The sequence below is a fragment of the Oryza sativa genome, chromosome 3 (assembly GCF_034140825.1).
Source record: "Oryza sativa Japonica Group chromosome 3, ASM3414082v1".
NCBI classification, from domain to species: Eukaryota; Viridiplantae; Streptophyta; class Magnoliopsida; order Poales; family Poaceae; genus Oryza; species Oryza sativa.
In genome coordinates this window covers 11,342,770-11,362,048 of record NC_089037.1, presented here as the reverse complement: position 1 = coordinate 11,362,048, position 19,279 = coordinate 11,342,770, and the positions used below count along the sequence as shown (strand labels likewise).

The following is a 19,279-nucleotide window of genomic DNA, read 5'->3' as shown; positions in this document are numbered from 1 at the left end:
TCCTTGACGAGGAAAGGGAAGAGCCCACCGCCAAAGCCATGGAGGCGATGCGCGCCCTCGCGCGGCAACACTCGGTCGCGCTTGCCCACTACGTCGCCGCGCCGGGCGCTGCCGCCCCCGCGCTGGCACGTAGCGCATCCTGCGCCGAGGGGAGGTCCATGGTGCCGCACGACGACGAGGGCGATGCAGCGGTGGAGCAGCGTGTCACACACCGGTGGCCGCGGCGGAGCAGCGTGTCACGGCTGGCGTCGCTGGAGAGGTTCGAGTGCGGCTCATGGAGCCCGCCGGCGCTAGCGGCGCACGAGGCGGAGCACTTCGCGCAGGAGGTGGCCAAGTTCGCATTCACCATATCACACACACGGAGGAAGTAATCTTGGAAAGCAACTGTGTACACCAGGTCATATATACCATATGTCCATATCAATGCAACATGTCCCTCTCCCTCTAGCATCAACACGCTGCAGCTCGCAGCTGAATTCACAAAGAAATCAAAATAGTAGTGAACATGTATGTGCAGGTGCATCTGATCCCGAAATGAATCAGCAAGAAATCAAAGAAAGAAGTATAGTATGACTAGTTAGCAGTGAACACTGAACATGTATGTACATCTGATCCCGAAATGGAGCAGCTGGAAGCAGCAAAAAATGCGCGCGCGCGAGACTCGCGCGGGGGATCCTACACGTGCACCGGCGCGTCGCGGACGGCAGTGCACGGGCCGGCGTACAGGCAAAGGGAGAGCCATGCGAGGATGGGCGTGCCGAGGAGGACGAGCCCCGCAGGCACCATCCAGAGGCGTGCGTTCGCCGGGTGGAACGCGAGCACCCACCACACCAGCAGCGCGGCGCCGCCGAGGCCGATCGCCACGAGGCTCGCGGTCGTGGCTGCCAGGGACGACCACCGCGTCGTCTCCGCGGGCGGAGCAGCCGCCGTCGTGGTGCCGCCCTCCTTCTCTCCCGCCGACCGGCCTACAGGCATTTAGACTGAGAGAGAGGAGGAACCGAGAAAGGGAGAGAAGAGGTGGGGAGAGAAATGACGTGGCGGTCTGACATGTGGGTCCCATGCTGACTCAGTCGTCACGTAGGATAAAACCAGGGTTAAAACCACCGAAGGATCTATTGTGACTGGTTTTGGTTAGTTAAGGGACGCCGGATATCTGGTTCTGTGGTTGGAGGACGATTTTGTAACTCGATGACAAGTTGAGGGACCTTCAGTGTACTTTTTCCGCGTGCTGGATGTTTTTAGTATATGGGCCATGTAGGCCCAGTATCCTGAGGCCCAAATAGACATCAATTTCTTTTCTTTTAAGGCGAAAATAGACTTTCCGTTCTGTGACGATCCGAGTCCAAACGGGAATACCTTACACGGTACAAAAATATTGGTAAATTGAGGTTAAGTATAAAACGTTTTGCTAGTGGGTTCTGTCTTGAGGGCTAGATCTTGGGGACTGCTAATGGACGATTGGGCACCCGCCGTCCGCACGGTCAGTACTATATATACTACTAGTACCACCTACTACTACTACTCATATACCACCTACTACTACTACTGCTGCTCATATACTACTACTAGTAGTACGACTACACTGTTACTATGAGCCTGTTTGGCACACCTCCAGCCCTCCTGAAGCTGAAGCTCAGCCAAACAGTTTCAGCTCCACCAAAACTGGGAGTGGAGTTGGGTGGAGCTATCTCACAAAATGAACTAGAGTTGTGGAGTTGGGTTTAGTCAGCTCCACAACTCCACTCCAGACTCAACTCCTGGAGCTAAATTTAGGAGTTGGAGCTGTACCAAACAGGCCCTAGTACTATACTACTAGTACTACTACTACACTGTTGTATACGAACTTTGTGTTTGTATATGCGTATAAAAACTTTATATACGTAAATACATACATATTGAAAAAACCAAAAACCAAGAAAAAAAAACACCACATATACAAACTTTATATACGTGCATACAAACTTTGTATACGTAAATACATACATATTTAAAAAACCGAAAACCAAGAAAAAAAACAAAAAAACACCACATATACAAACTTTGTATTCGTATGTATACAAACTTTATATACGTACGAAAACAAAATTTATATACATATAAGTTTAAAACCGAAAGAAACCAGGGAAAAAACCAGAAAAAAAGAAAAAAACTGAAAGAAAAAAAAAAAGAGAAACGCCAAATCAGGGAAAAAAAACCAGAAAAACCGAAAAGAAAAACCGAAAGGAAAAAAGGGAAAGAAAAAAGGAGAAACGTGTGCACGTGGCGCTCCCGCGCCATTCCACTGCGGCCCCCCTCTCCGCGCGTGCCACGTGGCCGCGCCGTGCGGGAGGGGAGGCGCGCGACTGATCGCTTTTTAGCGATTGCGCTAGTTCTTAGCCAAGTAGAAAAAAAGGGGTGGAAATCATATATGAGTACAAACGAGTTTGGTACTTGAACTCAGGTTGTTCACAGGTTGGATCCAACCCGGTTAAACCGGTTGTTGTCAAAACGACAACCGCATACGTCGAAAGACGTGGTCACTCAACAGTAGTTGGGAAAGAAGTAAAGTGTATTAAATTGAGAATTTTTCTTGGGATCCCCCTATTACATGGCCCTATGGGGCTATTTATAGCCCCATTACAGGTTTTTACTACTAGGGTTTTGGTTATACAAGGGAATTTACATGGTTGCCCTTATGAAAGGGACATTTACATGGGTACACAGTGTAATTGTGGTTCATGGGCCCTTAACGGGCCGTCAGGCGATTGTCGACCCAATTAGCCCTTAGACTTGATGGGCCAGGATGGCTTCTACGGTCCTCCCGGGGCCGAATCTTGCTATGGCGAAGTCGTCCCCCTTCGGCATATACTCTTCGCCCTACATCCTTCGCCCAGGAGGCCTCTGGCTTGGCGAGGTACCCGCACGATTCCCTGCCTCTCGCCATCCTTGCTTCCTAGTCTTCGCTAGGGAGGGAGGGATCTTCGCCCTGACTAACCTTGACGTTTCGGGCATAAATTCTTACTGGATTCGGCAAGTTTGGTCGAAGGGCCTCATGCCATATCGCCAACAAGCCCCTCACGAGCAAGAGTAAGATAGGAGCTTCGGCCGAGACCGTGCAAACTATGTGGTATGGTATGTGGCGCCCCCTTTCGATCGGTGCTCCTGCCGAAACCTATATTGTTCCTGCTAGTAAAGTTTGTTTTGTTTTTATGCTTAGAAAAATTTCTTGAGAAAATCTCCTCTTCGCATCCGTTGCAAAGCGTCGAAGGGGGCTATTTAGTCTCTTTTATTACTATGAATAGTAATGGGCCCCATGGACTTTTCCTTCTCCGTAATCGGGCTTTTTACTGTTTGGCTCCGTCCCAATGGGAATTTACCGTTTCGTCTGTCCTTGGACACGTGTCAGGGCTCGATTGGTTGGCAGGCGAACGGTCTCGCGACGGGGTTATATATACCCCCAAGCTGGCCTGCTATTTTTTCACTCCCCCCACGTTCTCCCTTTTTTACCGTTTGACACGCTTCGTGCTCTCTTCATTCTCTTGCTTTTTAGCTTTTCGCCATCATCGTGCCCCTAGCCTATCGGCTCTTTCCCTTTCTTTCCTGAGCTACGAGCCCGATGGCTCCTCGCAAGCCTACCAAGGCCGGGTCAACTGGCGAAGATCCTGGCAACCTTGGCGAAGGATGGTCGTGCTTCCTTGGCAAATCACTTGTCAAAGAGGCCGACTTGGGCGAACTGGTATCATCCGGTTCTCTCACGGAGGGCCAAGGATCATGCGGGGGCGAAGCCGTTGTTCCCTCGCTTGGGGATGGGCGAACGGTTGTCTTCGCGCGCATTCTTCGCCGCTGGGCTTCGCCTCACATGCGACAACTTCTTGCCTTCGATGCTCTCGACGTATGAGGTTAGGCTTCCCCAGCTTAGCCCGTCGGTGTTCCTGAAGCTGGCGGTTTTCGCTTGGATGTGCCGAACCTGTGGGTTCGTCCCTACCGCTGAGCTATTTGCCGCTCTGTTTACTGCATGCGCCTCGACCAAAGACGTGCAGACGCCGGCGGGTCCGAGGAAAACCGTTTTCGGCTGTGTGAATTTCATGCTGCGGCCGGAGCGTTCAGATGCTTGGCTAGTACCTGCATCGATGGCGAAGTGGGACAGGAACTGGATGCAGAAATGGTTCTACGTCAGCAGTCCCTACTTCGCAGAAGATGCCCAGGCGAACTGGCTCCTTTTTTAGCGTTCTGCCGTTTCCATCAACGCGAAGCCAAACATGGAAATCAATGGGACTCTCGAGTCCCGGCTCATACTCCTTCGTAAGGTTGCCCGGCGGCTAAGCACCCGGGACCTTTGTGAGGAGTTTTGTCTGCTTCGGATTTCCCCTCTCGCTCGTGTGTGGGACGTTTCCGTGATCGAGGGCGAAGAAGTTCTTGGGCTTCCCCGCCTTGTTCTCCCTGCCGGGGTTGAAAGTAAGATTTTTGTTTTTGCTCTAGGCCGCATATTTCCTTTATGGAGGCGCTTTTTAGACTAAACGGTTGTGTTCCTATCTTTTCGCAGTGCGGGCTTTGGAAGACGCCGAAATAGAGGCATCGAAGATGATCAGAGCTCTAACCACGGCCGAGTTCGCCCGCTTGCTACAGCGCCAAGCCGACGGCCGGGTGAACCATGTTTATACCGGCGAATTTCCAAGCCAATCGAAACCCTCTCGGGCCGGTGATGATGAAGTTGGCACTTCGAAGAAGCACAAGCGTGCGGTCGTGAAAGGCGACCAAGTTCGAACTCGCCGCAGCGTGAAGGTTGCCGTCGAAAGTGATGGGGATGAGGAGGAAGAGGAAGATGTGGAGGCTGGTTCTAAGGATGACGGCTCTCATGGTTATACCCCAGTCCTACTCCTGCGAAATCTAGGGCGGGCTCTCATGTTGCGCCTACACGGCCGCAAGATATTGTCGTGGCGAACACCCTCTTGGCGATCTCCAGCACAGCCGCGAAACCGGTGATGACCGCTAGAAGGAAGAAGAAAGGGAAGGTTGTGCAGGTCGGCAATGGCTTTTCGGACAACGAGGGGTCCGACGGGACTCCTACTTCGCCGGTTTTACGGCGCGCAGCTTCCCGTGGTAGGCGCATGTCTCCGCCACCTGCTAGCGATGCCGAAGCGGCGACGGGTGGGAGTGTCTCAGCCCCGGCCGCTGGGGCAAATGTTGCTAAGGACGAACGGGTTGATGCAGTTCCTTCACCTGTTCGTCAACGAGAGGGAAAGGCCCCGGCGGTTGAAGCGAGCGTTTCGGACGTGACGCTTACCGCCCCACATTTTGTCCCCGCTGACTTCGCCACGCGGCCAGAGATCACTCCGTTCGTGGACGGTGTGTGCCAGGTCATAGCCCCAACCGAAGGCCTTGGGCTCTTCACCAAACTGAACGAGTTCAGCGAAAGCTGCGCGGCTGTGGAAAGCCTATTTGTGCGGGTATGATTTTTATTGTTAAGCGTCGAATTTTGCTCTTTCGCCAGTTCCCTGACGTAATTTTTTTTACCAGGGCCTTGCCGCGCACCTAAGTGCCAAGAAGTCCGCCTTAGAGCGACTGGATGGGTACCGCCTTCGCCTTCGCAAATCCGAAGAAGATCTTCGCCACAAGGAAGACGAAAGACGCGTTGTGGCGGAGACTTTGAAGAAGGCGAATGCTGAAAATAGGTCTCTCCGCTCTGACCTTGAAGCAGCACGCAAGCAGGACGCCGAACAGGACCGACAACTTGCTTCGGCTAAGGAGAATATTAAATGCCTCGAAGCCCGTCTTGTGTCCGCCAAAGATGCCGCCGCGACCCTGGTACCAGCCACGGAGTCTGCCAAGGAGGCCTGTTACACTCTCCAGCTGGCCCTTAACGACCTTGGGGCTCGGGCAAAAGGTGCTCCGGGCGAAGGCGGGACTGTGCTCGATTTTTCCGAATGGACGCAGGAGGCGGCCGGCTCGGTTGTCGAAGTGGCAGGCGCCTATGGGGACTGTTGCGCTCGTGTTTCGGCGGGATTCGTTCTCAGCCTCTTGCACACACACGGCTGCGACCACATCGGGAATTTTCCTGATTTCGTGAAGGAGGAATGGCCTAGCAATACGCAGTGCTCCGGGGCTGCGCTAAGGGCCTTTCGGAAGGGGTTTTGGGAGGATGGCGGCCGGGACGGTTTTGGGAGGATGGCGGCCGGGACTGTGCGAAGATTCGACTCCGCGAGAACCTTGAAAGGATAGCGAGGAACGAGGAGGCCGCCGCTGTCAACTCCAAAAAGGATCCCGGGCCGTCGGAACGGTCCCTCGGGCACGAGGACGAAGGTGACGGAGGCCAAGACCACCCTGAGGTGTGAGACCCTTCGCCCTCGTGTCTTTTTATTTTATTTTTTCCTTCGGCCCTTTCGGGCTTTCTTGTAGCCTAAGTTTTTGTATATAAGCTTTTTGTTTGTTCAGCTTTAAGCCGCCTTCGCCTTGTATTCAATATAGTCTTTGTTCTACTGGCAAAGTATAACCCTTTCGCTTATTTAATTGTTCTGTTTGAAAGCGGAACTGATCTTCGTCTATATTTCCCTCCTTTTTTGCACTTCTCCTTTTTTTTGTGCTTTGCTAGCAGGCTTGCGGCCGAAAGGTATGTGTTCGACCTCCCGCTGAAAAATGGCGAAACAACAACGAGAAGTTCGTGGCGTTGAAGGGTTTGCCGAGGGTGCAATGCCCATTTCGGCCTGTTTATCGCGAAATGGTGATAAACGGCCGCAGCTATAAGGTTTTTAAGGTTGCCGGCTGGCTAAGAGCGCACCCCAGGCGAACCCTAGAAGACTACGATCTTGTTCGTACAAGACGTCTGGAGGATATGGTTCGCTTTTGGCGAAATCATCAAAGAACTGATCGGCGGGAGTTAATCTTCCAGCGTCGTTATAGTCTAGTCTGTGTTTCGCCCCCTTCTCCTCTTAGGGTCGTGTATGATATTAGTAGTGATGACGAACCTAGTTCGCCTGATCATTCCTTAGAGAGAGAGTGATTGTGGGGACGGAGATGTAATTTATCTGTAAGTTGGGCTGTGAAGCCATTGCTCCTTTTACTTGCACCATGTTGATGGGTTTGTACTCTTTGATATATTTTTCTTTAAAATCAATAAAGATGTGTTTTATCTCCTTTTCGCTATTTTTGCATTGTCACTTCGCGTGCTTTCGTTGGGTCGGAACGTGTCGGCCCCTTTGCGTATATTAGCGAAATAGGTTTTGACTTTTCAGCTTTCGGCTTCCGATTTCGATCCGTTTTGTTCTATGTTGTAGGAAGCGTTGGTGCTTTCCTTTTGATCGAGTGTAACGGTGTTCGGTTAGTTGTTTCCCGAAACAAGCTGTTGCGGTTTCAACATTCGGCGAGCGATGCTTCGGCCGATTCGTTTCGCCCCCTGGCCTTTTTCGCTGATCAGGCGTTTGCCTTGGAGTTTTTCCACAAATTATCAATCACACAAGTAAATAAAAAGAAGGCGGAGGACACAGAGGTTTTATACTGGTTCGGGCCTCCGTGATGGATAATAGCCCTACATCCATTTTTTTTGTCTTTTTTCATTTTCCTCTTTTTTTTTCTTTTTTTTCTTTGCCGAAAGGCTTACATAGTGCCGAAGGGCTTACATAACGATATATACGTTTTTACAAATTGGCGATTTGGGTGCCACCTGTTCTAGACATAGAAACGTTTAAGAGAGGCAGCGTTCCAGGAATGGTCGAACTCTTCTCCTTCCAGTGTCGCCAGTCGAAAGGATCCCATCCTAGACTTGTTCTTGATGAGGTATGGTCCTTCCCACTTTGATTCAAGCTTGCCAACGGCAGTCAGGTTCGCCTTCTTCCGTAGGACAAGATGACCAGGCAACAGCTCCGTCGGTCGAACTTTTTTATTGTAAGTTGCCGAAGTGCCTATGGCATAGTTGCGCATGTGTTCGAGTGCTTCGACTCTTACTTCTTCCAAGAGTTCGAGTGCTTCTAGGATCTTACCGTTTGTGCGTTCGGCCGCCCCATTTGACTGTGGGTGCGCGACCGACGCAAACCTGATTTCCAGGTTAAGCCCTTCGCACATTTCTCTGAACTTGTCAGAGTCAAACTGCTTGCCATTGTCAGTGATGAACTCTTTTGGCACTCTGAAACGGCAAACAATGTTTTTCCATACAAACTTCTGTACTGCTGCCGAAGTGATCGCTCCAAGGGGTTTGGCCTCAATCCATCGGGAAAAGTATTCGACGGATACGATTGCGAACTTGTACCCGTTTCGCGCCACCGGGAACGGCCCAATGATGTCCAATCCCCATCTGGCGAAGGGCCAGATTGGTGCGATGGGCTGCAACTCATACTGGGGCGCGTTTTGACTTCGGCCATGGCGTTGGCAGCTTTCACACTTCTTGACTTGCTCAACACAGACTTTCAACACGGTGGGCCAGTACACTCCTTGTCGAAACACTTTGGAGGCAACTGTTCTTGCGGCCTGGTGCGCACCACAGAGCCCCTGGTGTATCTCCCTCGCCATTTCCTCACCTTCGGTAAAAGAGATGCAGCGAAGCAAGGGTTGAATTGCCCCGGAGCGATATAGCTGGCCTGAGACCATCTTATACTTCGTGGCTCTGAGTTGCAGACGCTTTGCTTCTTCTTCATCTTTCGGAAGCCAGCCAGTTTCAAGGTGTTTCACAAACGGAGTTCGCTAGTCGCATGGATCTTCGCCCAGTTTCACCTGGTCAATTGCCATGACCTCCAGGCTATCCATGGGCACCTTGGTGCATATAGTACTTCAAAAAAGATGCCAGGCGAATGTGGGCCACCATAAGCAGTAGATTTCGCCAAGGCCTCTGCTTCCTCGTTCTGGCCTCTAGGCAAATGTTCGACCGTTATGCCGGTGAAGTACTTTTCCAGAGACCGAACGGCCTCCAAATACCTCTTCATTCCTTCTTCTTTTGCCTCAAAGAATTTGTCGACATGGCCTGCCACCAGCTTAGAGTCGGTTCGGATTAGCAAGCGCCGAATCCCCAATGCTTTTTCCTTTCTTAGGCCCAGAAGAATGGCTTCGTATTCTGCCGCGTTGTTGGTTGTGTTGAACTGCAGCCTTGCGGCATACCGAATCGGCACACCACTTGGTGAAGTGAGTACTGCCGCAATGCCCGCCCCCTTATGCGACCACGAACCGTCGGAATACATCATCCAGGGTTGTTCGACGGGTTCGGGCTCGGGGACGAATGCCGGTGTCCATTCGGCCACGAAGTCGGCTAGCACTTGAGACTTGACAGCAGTGCGGGCAACAAAATGCAAGTCGAAAGGGGATAGCTCTGCTGCCCACTTCCTAAGCCGGCCAGTAACTTCCTTGCCTCGGAGTATTTCGCCCAAAGGGTACTGCGATGGCACTATGACTCTATGGGGTTGGAAGTAGTGTTTAAGCTTGCGTGAAGCCATCACCAGGGCATAAGTGAGTTTTTCCATTTCAATGTATCTTGTCTTCGCTCCTTGCAATTCTTCGGAGACGAAATAGACCGGTTTCTGGCCTGACTCTATTTCTTGGACGAGGGCAGCACTGACTGCCACTAGCGAAGCTGCCAGGTATAGTAGCGGTTCGATTCCTGGTGCTGGGCTGATCAGAGCTGGCGGGCTTTGCAGATATTGCTTCAGCTCGTCGAACGCTGCTTGGCATTCGGGTGTCCAATTGAATTTTCCCGCGCCCCGTAGGGTCTTGAAGAAGGACAAACCTCTTTCGGCTGCCTTTGAGATGAATCGACTGAGTGCTGCAATTCGGCCTGCGAGCTTTTGTACTTCACGTACGCTCGACGGGGGCTTCATTTGCTGAATGGCATCGATTTTCTCGGGATTCGCCTCGATGCCTCTTTCAGAAACAAGGAAACCCAACAACTTGCCTGCGTGAACGCCAAAAACACACTTCTCAGGATTTAGTTTCATACCTGCTGCGGGCAAGTTGTCGAAGGTCTCCTGCAGGTTGGACACGTGGTCGAAAGCCTTGCAGCTTTTTACGACGATATCGTCGACATAAGCTTCCACATTTCGCCCTAACTGCTTGTAAAGGACCTTGTATACCAGCCTGGCGAAGGTTGCCCCGGCATTCCTCAGGCCGAATGGCATCCTGAGATGACGAAAGGTGCCGAACGGTGTGATGAAGGCTGTCTTGGGGATGTCGGCCGGATTCATGTGTATCTGGTGATAGCCGGAATATGCATCCAAAAAACTCATAAGTTCGCAGCCAGCTGTTGAATTCACGAGTTGGTCGATCTGTGGCAAAGGGAAATCGTCCTTCGGACATGCCTTGTTTAGGTCTGTGAAATCGACACACATGCACCATTTGCCGTTTGATTTCCGCACCAGCACTGGATTCGCCAGCCATTCAGGATGGTCGATCTCTTGGATGACCCCAGCCTTGAGCAATTTTTGGACTTCGGCTTTTGCTGCTTCTTGGTGATCAGCGGACATCTTGCGCAGCTTCTGTTTCCTTGGCTTGGCGTCCGGCTTGACTGCCAGGTGAACATGATGAGATCTATCGAAACACCTCCCACTTGATTAGGGCCCTAGGCGAAGATATCACTATTTTTCTTGAGTACCTCTAGAATGTTCGCAGCCTCTTCTTCGCCCATGTCGCCCCCCAGCGATACGAGCTTTGTGGGGTCGGCGTCATCAATCTGCATCTTGATTATCTTGCCGTGAGGGGCGGACTTTAGCGCGTGCTTCGCCCGGTCATGTGGTTCGGCCTCAACATTATGCACTGCTCTGTTGATTATGGCCAGATCGCCTTTTGAAGCGGCCGAAGGCTGAAGCCCCTTGACCACGATCACTCCCGCCGGGCCGGGCATCTTGAGCTTGAGATAATTGTGGTGGGAGATAGCTTCGAACTTGTTCAAGGTCGCACGGCCGAAGATGGCGTTGTAGTTGTACGGCATGTCGACAACGTCGAATAATACTTGCTCTTCACGTCTGTTTTCCCCTGTGCCGAAAGCTACCAGCAACTGTGCTTGGCCAAGAACTTGAACTGCTTCTCCGCCGAAACCACGGAGCGAGGCTGGTGCTGGGGTAAGGGCTAGGGTGGGCAACCCCATCTTGGCATATGCTTCGGCGAAGATGACATCGGCCGAACTCCCTCCGTCGACCAGGATTCGCCGGACCTCGAAGCCAGCTATCTCAGCTGAGATCACCAGAGGATCTTGATGCGGGAACATTACTCCTTCGGCATCTCCCGGCCCAAAAGAGATTTGCTGGTTCAGATACTTCGGGGCCCCTTCGCCCGCCGAAATCATATTGTGGACCATTCGGAGCTGCATCTTCTTTTATCACTTCGATAGCTAGATCGGCGGGTCGGCCCTTGTAATCACTTGGATTACTCTGCGCTGCGCATCTTGGCGCTATTCGGCCGGGGGTGCTTGTTCTTCAGCTGCTTCACGAGGTGCTTCGACAGCTGCTCCCTGCTGCGGCCTTAGATCTTGCACGTTGCCACGTTGCCGAATGTTTCGGCATTGTTCCGTGGTATGCGAAGAGCGTCCGTGGAAGGCGCAGTAGAGGTCTTTTCGGACCTTCTTACGGATAGGCTGCTGATGGTTGCTTGCTTGCTGGGTGTCGAACTCCTTGCAGAGGGCTTGCACTTCTTCGACAGCCATCACAGCCTTGCCCGCACGGTCGGTTCTGAACTTCCTCCAGGTCATGGGGGCTTGGCCTTGCCTTGGTGGTTGTCCCTAGATCGTCGGCTGAGGCTGGCGAATAGCGAGAGGAGGTGGTTCGGCAACCTGAGCTTGTGCTTGGGCTTGGGCGGCAGCGACGGAAGCCTTATCATACTCAGCTTGTATTGCTTGACGTCGCTTGGAATCTTCTTCGCCCCTTGCGTACCCGTCAATGATGCGAAGTAGGTGCTCAAGCGTCTGTGGCTCCTTGTTGGCGATTTTTCTTGTGAGTTCGCCCTCGAGTAGCCCGGCCGAAGCGGCGTTTATGACAGACGCCTCGGTTATGTCTTGCACTTGGCACCGGGCTTGTGAGAAGCGACGCATGTACTACCTTATCGACTCCCCCGGCCTCTGGCGAATGCCGAGTAGATGCTGCTGTGTCTTCGGCTCCTCATAGGTGCCTCGAAAGTTAAGGACAAAGACATCGCGCAATTTCTCCCGTGAGTAAATGCTATTGGCTGGCAAATTAAAATACCAAGAACGGGCGATGCCGTCTAGAGCGAGATGTATTACCTTTGCCTTGGTATTTTCGTCACCATCAGCCGCTTCGATCGCGGACTCGTAAATGGAGAGGAATTCCTTTGGGTCAGTTTTGCCTGAGTAGCGTTGGACGGGTGGGAACTTGAACTGGGGTGGGATTGGATGGGTCTTGATTCCCCCACTCAGCGATAGCCTCTTTTCGGCTCTTGCCCTGTTCACGGCACCTTGCTGCGGGTATGGCGTGGCGAAGGGTGAAATCACGGCTTGCGCCTGAGGATGGGCCATGGCATTCGGCTACCCGGCTCTGATTGGTGATGCTTGTTGAGCCGCCATGGATGGGTCGAACGTTTGCTGGGACCATGCTATGGCGACCTGATTTGGTGCTTGGTTTGCTCCGAAGCCTGGCGTTGGTGCTTGCGGCCGAACGGTTGGTGCCTGAGGGGCATTGATGAAGTCGAATTGCGGTCTTTGACTCCAAGGCGAAGCCCCCAGACCTGGCTGATTCGACGGCAACCAACTAGGTGCACCTTGACTTGTATTCCCCTCCGGGTGGACCGAAGGGGCTGTACCTGAAATGCTGTGGGGTTAGCTGAGATGCTGAAGGAAAGCTTGGAGCTGCGCCTGCAGAGCCGAAGCCCATTCTGCCATTGCTTGTGACACTTGGCCAGGCGGTTGAGGGTGTACTTGGGCAGCGACCGGCTGAGCCTGCAGTTGCACGTGAGGAGCTGGATGCACTGCTGCGGTCGAGGGCTGCCCGGTGAAGTATACTGGCGCTTGCGTAACTTGTGGCGGAAGGGGCTGGATCGGTGCTTGTGGATAGACTTGGGGTGGGACGTAGCTTGCCAAATATTGGAGGACTGGGGCCGAAGCGACCTTGGACCGCCTCGCCGCCTGATACGCCTGATGCTGTTCTTGCATTTGGCGAAGCATGTCTTGGAGTCGTGTCATGTTCTGTCGCATGGCTTCCATGTCGGCTTCGATTTGTGTTTCGGGGTCTGGGTTGACTTGGGCTTGTACAGCGGCGAGCGCAATCGAGGCTGCTGCCAGCTGCGACGGAGCGGCTTGGAGCACCAGCAGTTGGCTTGTCGAAAGGATCTCCGCCTGGTCTGGAGTGCCCTTGCCGCCGCGGCTGCCTTCGCCATGTCAGCCGCATTCAGCACCTGCGCAGAGGTGGCAGGAGCCGAAGGCAGTAGTGATGGTGCAGGTGCGGAGGCAGACAATGCTCCTCCATCTTCGGCAACTGGCGCCGAAGGCTCTGCTCCCTCTTCGGCGACCATCTCCACCTCGGCTTCGCTTTCCTTTCGCCTTGTAACCTTCTCCTTCACGACCCTTTTCGGTGGCATTTGCTCTCAGTGGTTTCGCTCGGAAATCCCCATGGTCGGCGCCAGCTGTTGTCGAAACGACTACCGCATACGTCGAAAGACGTGGTCACTCAACAGTAGTTGGGAAAGAAGTAAAGTGTATTAAATTGATAATTTTTCTTGGGATCCCCCTATTACATGGCCCTATGGGGCTATTTATATCCCCATTATAGGTTCTTACTACTAGGGTTTTGGTTATACAGGAGAATTTACATGGTTGCCCTTATGAAAGGGACATTTACATGGGTACACAGTGTAATTGTGTTTCATGGGCCCTTAACGGGCCGTCAAGTGATTGTCGACCCAATTAGCCCTTAGACTTGATGGGCCAGGATGGCTTCTTCGGTCCTCCCGAGGCCGAATCTTGCTATGGCGAAGTCGACCCCCTTCGGCGTATACTCTTCGCCCTACATCCTTCGCCTAGGAGGCCTCTGGCTTGGCGAGGTACCCGCGTGATTCCCTGCCTCTCGCCGTCCTTGCTTCCTAGTCTTCACCATTGGAGGGAGGGGGGCTTCGCCCTGACTAACCTTGACATTTCGGGCTTGAATTCTTACTGGTTTCGGCAGGTTTGGTCGAAGGGCCTCATGCCATATCGCCAACACCGGTAAACCAATCCAGATCAAAGTTATACATGGGTTGTGGTGGGCTACTCTAAAACTCGTCCAAACCGTGTGCTTAGTCTCTACATTCCCTTCATCATTGTAGCTAGTCATCTCATTGTTAGTCTCGTCATTACGCTCTCGACCAATGAGGTGAGTCGCTAACCAGGAAGGATAATGTCGCGTACAACCATTTGCTTGGACTAAAACCATATGATCTGGGAGCTGACCTTGGAATCCATCCCCGTGGTTATGGCATGAGAGTTCTTGGATTGGAGCCTTTAGTGACGATCATGTTGCCAAAAGGATGGATGAAGCCTGGGATGATGTCGTCACTCAGTGCCCATGCCAGCGCACCATCGCCGCTTCAGTCGTACACGAAGGTGATCTTGTTGTTGTGATTGCGCGTGGTAATGAATAAACTTGATGCGGGAAGTAGGCAAATAGCCACGAGTCACCACCCATCGACATCGCATCTGCCTCACTTTGTACTAAGATCGGTGGCAGCGACGGCACGTGGCTAGGCAAGCTAGCACCATGGGCGGTGTGCGGCTGCAAGGCCCCTCCCACTCCATTAGCCGCCCGGAGAGCCCTCTACTAGAATCGTAACATGATTTTCTAAGTGCCTACATTGCTCCAGTTGATATAATCTTCTTATTGAGGTCGGTCATGATCGTGTCCCTTCTCATTTTCTTTGGTTCGTTATTGTGTACAGGTTAGGAAGATGAAGACGGTTTAACTCGTGAAAGACGTTGGCCCAAACCGTCTAAACCAAGTTACTTTAGGTTACGTTGGGTTGGTGCATCATCCCGCTTTAAACTGCGTATGAACGGTCTAAATGAAATTGAAAATGGATTACAAATGTATTTAAATGAAGGCAGTGAATTAAAGTTACTCTAAATGAAGTTTGTCACATTAGATTTTTTTTCCTCTGTTAAACAACCTCAAATGGAAACTTTAGTGAATTTTTTATTTAGCTAGAACTAACTGGCACTACTGATTGTACTTTAATTAATGCGATTGTACTTCAACTGATCTCTGTGTTGTATTTGAAAGGGTCAATTAGGCCTAGAGGGGGGTGAATAGGCTAATTTAAAACTTTATGTGGAAGCTAAAACTGAGTTAGGGTCGAAAAGTCTGATCCACAGTCAGACTATCCGAAAAAATCAGATAGTCTGATGTTGGATCAGACTGTCTGATCCACTAAAGAGTCACAACAAGCAGATCTAACACACAAACAAGAGTATAGCGCAAACAGCGACTAGATCTATAGCGGCACAATTAAGCAAAGCTAAAGAGAAGATGAAGAGATATCACCAACGATGAAGTTCACGGAGTTGTTCCCGGAGTTCAAATCCTTGAGAGGATTCTACTCTCTGTTGAGGAGCTCACTAAGAGCCGGGTCTTTACTAACCCTTTCCTCAAGAGGTTGCACTAAGCACTCCTCCTTCCACTAAGGGGTATCTCTTTCCTTGCGGAGGCGAGATCCGGCCTTCACAAACTTCTCCCGGCCAACCACACGTAGATCGGTGGCTCGGGAGTGACACCTAGCCGTCTAGGAGTCCTCAACCTCCAAGAGTAACAAACACCACACAACTCTTGGTCAAACCCTAGTGCTCAAGATCGAGTGAAACACACACTAGGCCCTCAAACACCAAATCCACAACCACTAAGATCCACCACACAAAGAACGAAGAGGGATTTGAGAGAGGGAGAAAGAGCTCAAAGATTCAAAGCACCTTAGCACCAAGCTCAACCCAAAGTGAATGTGAATGAATGAGTTGGGTAACCCTAGAAAAGAGTTAGGTGGGGGTATTTATAGATCCCCCAAAATGTGGCCGTTGGGAAGGTGTTGACAGAAAACACGAGGCCTGGGAGATCTGCTTAACTCCAGTGCAGGTCCAAAGCTCGCTTTCGGATGTATGAGCGTGCCAGTTGATTTGATCCTGCAATCAACAAGAGATAGAACAAATAAACCGCAATTAATCCTATAAATGATAGCCGATCGGCTAGGTGCCGATGACATATCATTTATTTCAAGCCGATGTCATGCGTACATCGATTGGCAAATATCAATAAGCAAATCAGAACTAAATCTACTCGATCGGCTGTAGATATTAATGATATATAATCCTTATATCGATGTATACTTAAATCAAGTGATTGGGATAGATCGGTCGCCTTGCCGAGACAGTATAAATCACTTAGATCGAAATATATATTAATAGTGGGATTATATACATTTATAGCATAGCCGATCAGGTAGATCTAGCATGTATCGGCTAATACTCCGATACTACTCTATATTAAGATGTTAAAGCAAGTAGAATATACCAAACATAAGCCTAATATACTTAGATGCGACAAGATCTTAACATAAAGGGCAGATTTAACATATAGATTAAGCATATGGGATAAAAGTAGTTAAATCAAATAAGATTAGCTGAAACTCCGATACTACCCTAATCGGCAACCAGAAAACAGGCTAGAGATTGCAATTCTAAGCATGACTTAATAGATCAAACTCAACTGATGCAGCATTAAGTATGAAAAGAAGAACAATATCTAGACAATCAAGCCGCTGGAGGTTTCATAGAGTGGTAGATATATCACATAATCTAAGTTAACGTTATTGTCTAACCTAATCGGCTGCCTTCCATTAGCAGATGTTAGCCGATTATAGGTTAGATAAAGATATTATCGAAGATTATGTGAGATATATGATAACTCGACGAATTATATAGACAAGATTATAGTGTCATAAAGATGGAAGCACTAATCCTGAGAACATAAGTCGTCATGACAAGTTTTACCTCTTGTTGAAGATCGAAACCGATGCAGCTCAATCCGAGAGCACGAACTCGTCGAAATAAAAGTAAAGCAAAAAAGGTGGCGATGCGCCGAGATTGTATTGGATGTGTTCTCACTTTTTACATAGGGCTCGGGTCTATTTATACCCGAGAATTACAAGATACGTCCATAACGGACACGACTATTATCTCTAACAAACTCTAAGATACCATAAGTATTTACGGCAGACTTTTGCCCAAACATATCTCTAAGGAAATCACATAGAATATCCTAATTAATAGATACAATTGCCTTCCCAGGACTCTATCCATGCGTGGCAATCATCTTGAAGCACATCAACTTGAACCCGATGACGTACACCTAGTCATATTATCAGAATCAGCTATATCGGCTAGCCCCATCCGACTCGAACTCTGCCGACCTGACCTTAGCTGATTTGGACTGCAGCCGATTCTTACTCTGTTTCCGCAATGATCTTCATCTTGGATTCCACTTCGATCTGATCTTCATCTCCGATGCCAATAATGATAGAATTTACCAAATTTGGTCATTAGCAGAAGGGAATCTTTTCATCCCACCTCGAAAAGTCCGAGGTGACATCGGATAGTCCGATGTTTTTGACCCCCAAGCAAGCCAAAGACAGAGAACAAAATTCTGGAGAATTTCGGACAATCCGATCGATCGGATAGTCCGATGTCATATCGGATATTCCGTTATTTTTGAATCATGAATTTCATCCTCTCACAGAGACTAAAGTTCCATTGAATTTCGGAGTCTCTGGGTCATCGGATACTCCGATCACATCAGATAGTCTGATTTGAAATTCACTCAAGAGGAATAAAAAGCAATTCAAAACAGAGAGTGAAGTTCTAAGAAAATTTCAGATAGTCCGATGTATCGGATAGTCCGACCTTATATCGGATAGTCCGATATTTTTTTTTGCCAACACTCAGACCAATGACAGAGGGCAAAGTTCTGTGAAATTTCGGATAGTCTGATCTAGATCGGATATCGGATAGTCTGATCTAGATCGGATAGTCCGACAGGAATAAAACAGGAACACTTCAAATAAAGGATTTTGAGCACTAGTGTTCTACCAATTATATGCATGTGGTATCCCTCTTAATAGTACGGCATTCTAATACTCAAGAACACATGATACACAAGGTTTAGAGAGGTGGTTACCACAAAAATTGCCACAAAGCTTTCTATGCTTAAGTTCCACTCCTTTTTCATCCTTGCAGACATCTCAACAAAAAGCATTAGTTACCCTCTAATTGTGTTGTCATTAACACCAAAAACAAATGTGGGGTCCTAGATGCACTTTCAGTAATTTTTATTGGAAAGAACATGCTACCACAATTTTGAGCAGATCTAACATTTTGAGCATTATTAAATCGTGCTACAGATATTGGCCTTCATAGACTGTTGGCGCTAGATGTATGTGACTTTGATCAAATAGAGCTCTTGTTTCCAATGTTACTGATGGCACAATTTTATTTTATTTTTTCCTTGGCAGGAACTCTGCAAACCATTTTCAAGTTTCAGAAGCTTATGAAGATATCATTGTGTGAGAATAATGTTGCACAGATCGACACCTGAGCACTCTTATCATCTGAATTAAGATTTGATACTACTCTATTCCCATGATAAATACTTATATGCAATACTCAACCTAAGGTTCTTCGGGCTGAGAACATTATACTGAAAATTATGATCAGGCTAACCCTGAAAAAACAATGAGATTTTACCTGTTGTGGTGTTTCTGGGAGCTGGTTCCATTGGCTGATGTAGTTGGTACGGAAGGCACTGTTGCTCGTACGCTTGTGGGCTCCGGCGGCCCCCCGCGACGGGCTCCGGTGGCAGCGCGGTTTAGGCTTCTGCTACGCGTGGCTACGTTGAGTTAGTACGATGCGATATCAACCAGTGCCTTTGATCTGTTGCATTTTGATCAGTGATGTTCATTTAATGAGTTGTTAGCTGTGCTAGATTGCTAGAATGCTCAATGGAAAATTTTCAGTCTTGATAGCTGCAGCACCTAAACCAGTTCTACATCATCACTGGGTAATGCATTCTGTACACTGATAACTCAAAATTTTAAGGCCTTATCGGACCAAAACAAAAGTACATGATACAGAGAGACCATTTCTGAATTTAACAAATTTAGAAACCAATGTTGCCATGCTCTAGAAGAAGTCAAAAGAACCAAATCTTACTTTATGGAGGTGTAGATGGGATCGTGTTTGCTGCACCAATTTCTGGGGAGGCATGCAAACGAGTGAAAGGGTGCAAAATGAAAAATAGCAGGAGGTGGTAAAACACCATCATCATGTTGCCGTAAGTATGTAATTAGGATGCTAAGCATAATTTAGCAACCA

The 19,279-nt window shown here is 49.6% G+C and overlaps 1 protein-coding gene across 1 annotated transcript; it reads right to left on the bottom strand.

The window, feature by feature from the left end:
* Positions 1-8,649: 8,649 nt before the first annotated feature.
* On the bottom strand, positions 8,650-11,635 carry LOC136355558 (uncharacterized). The gene is made up of 5 exons (XM_066308263.1): positions 11,515-11,635; positions 10,544-11,121; positions 10,308-10,451; positions 9,756-10,142; positions 8,650-8,718 (listed from the first exon to the last, which is right to left on the bottom strand). The coding sequence occupies exons 1-5, from the start codon at positions 11,633-11,635 to the stop codon at positions 8,650-8,652; spliced, it is 1,299 nt and encodes a 432-aa protein (XP_066164360.1).
* Positions 11,636-19,279: the final 7,644 nt, after the last annotated feature.

What these genes read in the sequence shown, in the direction of transcription:
- LOC136355558 (XM_066308263.1), bottom strand. Translation starts at nt 11,635, where the DNA reads ATGACCTGGAGGAAGTTCAGAACCGACCGTGCGGGCAAGGCTGTGATG. An exon ending in CAACCATCAGCAGCCTATCC is followed by an intron (nt 11,122 to 11,514) that starts GTAAGAAGGTCC and finishes TGGTGATCTCAG; the next exon opens with CTGAGATAGCTGGCTTCGAG. An exon ending in GGCTGGCGAATCCAGTGCTG is followed by an intron (nt 10,143 to 10,307) that starts GTGCGGAAATCA and finishes GGCTATCACCAG; the next exon opens with ATACACATGAATCCGGCCGA.